This window comes from Ostrinia furnacalis, unplaced genomic scaffold, assembly GCF_004193835.3.
Source record: "Ostrinia furnacalis isolate ACB-3 unplaced genomic scaffold, ASM419383v2 OfSCF3837, whole genome shotgun sequence".
Classification (NCBI taxonomy): Eukaryota; Metazoa; Arthropoda; class Insecta; order Lepidoptera; family Crambidae; genus Ostrinia; species Ostrinia furnacalis.
In genome coordinates, this window is record NW_021134076.1 from 771,383 (window position 1) to 777,854 (window position 6,472).

The following is a 6,472-nucleotide window of genomic DNA, read 5'->3' on the forward strand; positions in this document are numbered from 1 at the left end:
TAAATTAAAAAATCAACATTATTGTAACTAAGTAGGAAACTAAAATCACAGTTATCTCAGATATTCGAGGAATACTACATTACATGATAATATAGAAGCGAAAGTATTATCACTCAATAAATTATACCTAAAGCTCACAAATAACGTTTATCGTACACGGCTATATGAGGATAACACCTGATAAACTCCACTCGACCCGAATTTAACCAGAGAGGTCAAATGTCTGATTTTATTTGTGTTTTCCAAAATATTTTAATACAAACCCCGTCGACTGCATCACAATATTTGTCGGGGCAATTTTTACCCTACTATGGCGGAAGGAGGATTATGTGTTTACATAGACCGCGTCACACCTCAATATCATCTGATGGTTATTTAGACAGCATCAATACTATTTTTTTAGTTAAAAAGTTTAGTAAATTGTAACTCACAATTACGACACTTGGTACGAAACGATTAACTTCGCCCTTTTTCTAATAATCTTCTTCGCATCTTATTCCGTTATTAGGTCCGGTAGATTTTTGATACTTTAATCGTATTCTTCTAAACAATCTTATTTTAATTATATTCCTCCCAAATGCTCAGTGTTCTACAAATATTCATGGTTAATGACGTAGGTCTCAGGCAAAATAAATTTTAATTAACTCAGAATATTATCTCCTACCAATAAGTCAAATAGAACTAAATATATCTAAGTTGATATGTAATATGAGCAGACATGAATAAAATGAACAATATTTACATATGATAATGATTGTAAATACTCGGAAATCTAGCATTTTAGTATTCCATATCAATATAATTGTGCTAACATAATATTCTCAGAATGATACAACTTTCCTCGGAAAATCTATTGTTTTATGTTTAACAGAACTTGAAGATCAGGAAAAATAACATGAGAACATGATAACACTAAGTTCGTACGTCTTTGGAAGTCCCAATAATGAAAATAATAAAATATGCCATTTGTAGTCTAAGTATACATAAATATGAAATTCCTAACTTAAATGGATGGAGCAAGTATTTTTAACGATTTAATTTTATTGTTATTGTTTTAAAATTCTTCATTATTTTATATTATTGCTTTACATTGATATTGGTTTTTCCTGGCATTTAACAATAACTCGTGTTAAATTGTATGTTTAGATAATTGACTTTCTTGTACTCATGATTTCATTTTCAACCCTAAAGAATAAGGCTGAGTTGCACCACCTAACTTTGACGGGAACTATAACGATAACCGGTGCTTATTATATATGGAGTTTGACAGATTTTTGACGTTTGTTAGAGTTAAAGTAAAATGGTGCAATCCAGCCTAAGATGTTAATGCCGCCATATTGCCTATAATTATACCCTTCAAGCCGGAATAACAATACGTAATTGATGGCTTGTGGCCAAAATACTCGTACTTCGTAAGTGGGCTGGCCCAATTACTCGCATTTAGGCCTGTTGAGGAATATACAGCTGTATTACTTGTAAACAATCAAAGATTATGTTTAATGAGCATTGGTTTGAGAACAATCGCTTTGGCAGTCAAAATTGACAAAGAGACCAGCACTTTGTTAAAAGAGCGTAGTATAGTCGTAATATAATGGAAATCAAATAATAGAAAATTTAATTTCTTCTTCTTCCTCGGTCCCTCACTGATGAGGATCGCGACCACATATGGTTTGTCTCCACAGACTGCGGTCATAAGCTGTGTGGACCGCACGATGCAAGCTTCCACCCACCGTCTTCCTCACCGCGTCTGACTATCTCGTCGGTGCCCTGCCCCGAGCACGTCTGTCTTAACTCGGCCTATAGTCTTTTTCACCTAAGATGATCCGTATGACGTTTCGAGTTTGAAAGATTTAGAGATGTCACATAACTAAACCATAGCGATTTATCTATCGATNATTAATCTAAATTAAACATGTTTATTTTTACATGTAAATAACAACTTAAGCCCGGTCGCCGAACACGTAGAATTTCGTCCAATGACCCCAAATCAAATCAAATCAAAGCGCTCGCAAACTCACTGCGGCCGCCCGTCTCACAGTCGCGACAGCAATATTATTACACGCGAGCTTGGGGTCATTGGACGAAATTCTACGTGCTCGGCGACCGGACTATAATAGAGTTAGAATTACTGATTCACCATACATAACTCTAAAAAGACAATAACAATAAGTATTATTTCTGAATCAATAACCTAGGATAATGCACCCACCATTACTATTAGAAAGGCTCAAGCAGGGACTTTAGAGAAAATGTAGTAAACTTGTTATACACAAATATTTGTTGCTAAAACTCATCCATCCTCTTGTCATCAGTCGGACGCACTTCCTAAAAAAAGCGCAGAAAATTCTAAAACCACACTCAATACCAATACAATTTACTGTTTCAGGCCGCATAAGAACGTTACTGAGAGACAACCTAAAAGGCACATCCGAGTTTCTTCTACCAGACGTGATACACAATCGCATTCAAACTGTGCTGAAAAGCTCATCCGATCTAAACGATACGGACCTACGGAAGATCCGTATACTCTACAACATGCTCAAGACTGCAATAAAAAACGAAAAAGCATTGCTAGATAAGAAGTTAACAGAGAAAAAGCCTGTAGAGAGAAAGGTTAAAAAGGATAAAGAGAAAAAAGAAGAAAAAGTTAAAACTGCAACGGAGGAAAAGAGAGAGCAGTTAGTGAAGAAAGTTAGAGGGAAGAAGAGATATGTGGTGTTTATAGGAAACCTACCACTAGATATCAATAAAGAAAAGGTAATATTCTTGACCTATTATTTTTCTATAGTCCGGTCGCCGAGCACGTAGAATTTCGTCCAATGACCCCAAGCTCGCACGCCACGCTCGCGCGTTATTATGTTGCTATCGGGCTCGCACACTCGCTGTGGCCGCCCGTCGCACAGTCGCGACAGCAATATAATTACGCGCGAGCGATAAGGATGGGTAGCTAGGGGTCATTGGACGAATTTCTACGTGCTCGGCGACCAGACTTTATCAACGTTAACCCGTCCATACTAAGCTAAAATTAGTTTGAGTTACGATGACGAGTGAGTTCACTAAAATAATCTAGCGGTGACGAGGTTTGAACTACTGACACTCGGCAAATCCGGAATCGTCAGTCCGACTTTATCTGTATTATTTTCAACTGGTCAGGGCAAATCAGTCCCTCTGGAGGTGTAGGCAGAAGCCTACACTTCCTTAGCTGATGTCTACTTCAAAATGTAGGAAAAAGACAAGAAGACCCTACAGATATACGATGACACGACAGCCGATCGAGTGAAGGGGTCGGACTGGCCGACCCGTGATCCGGGGAACGCGGGTTCGGTCCCCGCCGCCGCTCGACTATTGTGGTGAGCTCACTCGTGATACAAGCATACTTAGCTTAGTAAGAGGGGCTAACGGATATAACAAATTACTAATAAATCTTAAAAAAAATGATTTTGAATAACATTTCATTGCAGATAATCAACCACTTCTCCGAGATGAACGAACACATCGTAGACGTGCGGATCCCCAAACAAAAGGAAGCCAAGAAGAGCGCCATAGCCTATGTCGAGCTCAAGAACGAACCTAGCTATGAGGTATGTTTCCTGTGCCAATTACTTACGCCCGTATTCACAAACATTACTATGAGGTCTCACAGTGCGCGTGGACGCACCACAAACCAATCAAAATGGATGCAACTGATTACAAATAATTCGATGGTATCGATATTTCAAAATATCGAGGAATATGACATTGTTTTTTTATTTAGAGGACAAATCCCTTGATCCTTAGATATCTAGGGACCCCCCACAGCTCAGTAGTTTCAAGACAGCTTTGAGTATAAAAATCTATGAACTAATGCACACTTACATTAGAATGAGTTTTATACATACACTAGCGGCCGCCCGCGACTTCGTACGCGTGGATCCCGTTTTACCCCCTTAGGGGTGGAGTTTCGTAAAATCCTTTCTTAGCGGATGCCTACGTCGTAACATCTACCTGCATGCTAAATTTCAGCCCGACCCGTCCAGTGGTTTGGGCTGTGCGTTGATAGATCACAGTCAGTTAGTCAGTCACCTTTGAGTTATTATATTTAGATTTCATATAACTCTCATGTTATATTATTTCAGTTGGCATTGTCTAAACACCACTCAATGCTGGGCAACCGGAGAATCAATGTGCTGTACTCAACACAAACGAACAGCAAAATTACTAAAGCAGAAGCAAAAGTAAGTTTCACTTCAGTCACTAATTTATCAGAGGTAAATAGAGAGTTTAATCTACACTTCCCACGCTGGCCAGACGGGTTGGGGAGGCCTAACATTCGCGATTGTCCCTAAGACATGCACGGAAAAGTAGTCCTATAATACTGACCTGGAACCACACGCCTTATTCCCACTATACACGTACAGCTTGAAGCAGCTACAGTCGACCACTTGAAGCAGCAGCATTATACGTACACACATACACGGAACTGTAATTGTACTATACCCGGGACAAACTTGACCTTCACTGGTTAGATTTTTATTGGCGGTCAGGCTGTAGATTCTGGCTACACAGGAGTTGCAGCGGTGGGAACGAGAGGTGGGAATAGTCTCATATACACGGAACTGCTCAAGCAGTTGTGATTGCTTCGGGCGGTTGGCAGTGTGGTGTCATAAAACTCATTTTATTTTTGCTAGAAGGTTTTTTTTCTCCTTTTTATATCTGCAACTGACTTGGGTCATAATCAGTTGTTTTATCTTACTTTTTTGTGTTCTTAAGGAGGGGTATTTCAGTAAATTCTCTCCCTAGTAGGTTTTTAAAAAACAATTTTATAAAACACTGATAATGTGCTAACTGTATGAGCTAGCAACAAGCACGTCCGTACCGTGTGGCGGCCCGACTACGACTGACCCCCACTCCGCCGTATTAGTCAGTGTTGCCATAGCGCACATTCTTTATGTGTGTAGTATAGTAATAATACATCACAGGCAGTGAAATTTAAATTTGCAATGACTGCCAGAGCGGCCCGTGTATGTTGATCACTGGCTAACTGCTCGAGCTATCCATGTATAGCTGGCCTTATACAATACGTATTTCTTTTTAAAAAGCATGCATCCGATACTCATAGTGCAAGCTTTGCTTAGCTTGCGACTAGATGGCGCTGTACAAATGTCCTAAATCACGATAACGTGTTCCAGAGTAAATCGGCGAAGCTTGTAGCCCTCCAGAAGTCTGGGAAACTTATTGGAAGCACCCCAGCTGTCAAGAAACGGAGCCACCGCCGCGCTATACTCAAGAAAGCTCGCGCGAAAGAAGCTCAATCGTGATACAGATTATATTCCGTTGAAGTAGCATTGTTATAAGTTCAATTGTTAAAAAAACAGTAAAATTTACCTATTTATACTTTTGTTTTTTTATTAGAACACACTATAGTCCTTTTAGTCTTAAACTGGCTGGATAATTTAGTGTCTATAGATTTTTTTTATATGCTGTTCATACCAAAAATGTGTGTAGATAAGGTACTGAAACTTTAAAAGCTAAGTAAGTTTTTATAATTAGATTCAATTTGTGCCTTATACCTACACTAGCTTTTGCCCGCGGCTTCACCTGCGTGAAATTTAGTTTGTCACAGATCGTCATAAATTATAGCCCTTATGTTATTCTCGGTTATAAACAATAATTCTGCAAATTTTCATCAAAATCCGTTCAGTAGTTTTTGCGTGAAAGAGTAACAAACATCCAGACATCCAAACTTTCGCATTTATAATATTAGGAGGATTAATGTTGTTACCGAAATGTTGGCTAATCAAACTAAGAAATAAAACAAGATGCGAGTGCTTCAAAAAATTATTTATTTATTCGTATATATAATTTATATATCCATTTATAGTTAAAATCAACCGATGCACACAACATAAACATCTTTACTCACACATTCAAGCGCGTGGCGCGCAATTATCGACCTTATGTACTGGCAGTAGGGCTGAGAGTCCAATATCTTGGCAAATTATTCCGCTACATACAATAATTTACTTTAAAATTACCTTAGAACTCTCTAAATAAAAGCGCGAGATATAAAATTAATACTTCTTAAATACTTAGGAAAATGTATAAAATGGGCGCCCAACGTGTTGTCATTTTGTATATAATTTAGTTTTTGTGCTAAGTATACATGTAATACAATTAAGTATTTTAGAGTACATATTTTGTACATAACTACACCTTAGTCCGGTTATCAAACTACACAAAATTAAAATCATGCACCATCCATACAAAACAACAGCACGTTGAAATACATACATAAAACATTAAAATATAAGTACTGTAATTGTCTAAAACGCCAATCAACTTAAAATAGTGGAATAAATAAGTAAGAAATAAATAAAATCCCATTATATCACTGCCGTATCCAACAAGTAAAATTTTTATACAAATTAATGACTGCAATCCAATAAATAAAAAATTGTGCCGTTTATCGATGACTACAAGTTACAACACTATT

General features: G+C 37.8%; 1 protein-coding gene across 1 annotated transcript; it reads left to right on the forward strand.

Moving 5' to 3' along the window:
- Window positions 1-1,646: 1,646 nt before the first annotated feature.
- Window positions 1,647-5,369, forward strand: LOC114358309 (nucleolar protein 6-like). Its single transcript, XM_028312241.1, has 5 exons — window positions 1,647-1,668; window positions 2,387-2,757; window positions 3,462-3,581; window positions 4,116-4,214; window positions 5,169-5,369. Exons 1-5 carry the CDS (start codon window positions 1,647-1,649, stop codon window positions 5,295-5,297), a joined length of 741 nt encoding a protein of 246 aa, XP_028168042.1. The 3' UTR covers window positions 5,298-5,369.
- The last annotated feature ends 1,103 nt before the right edge of the window (window positions 5,370-6,472 follow it).

Bases quoted from the DNA above. Each gene is read 5' to 3' on its own strand.
- LOC114358309 (XM_028312241.1), top strand. From the start codon at position 1,647: ATGAGGATCGCGACCACATATG. The intron at 1,669-2,386 runs GTTTGTCTCCAC...TTACTGTTTCAG, and splicing joins GAGGATCGCGACCACATATG to GCCGCATAAGAACGTTACTG. The intron at 3,582-4,115 runs GTATGTTTCCTG...ATATTATTTCAG, and splicing joins AGAACGAACCTAGCTATGAG to TTGGCATTGTCTAAACACCA.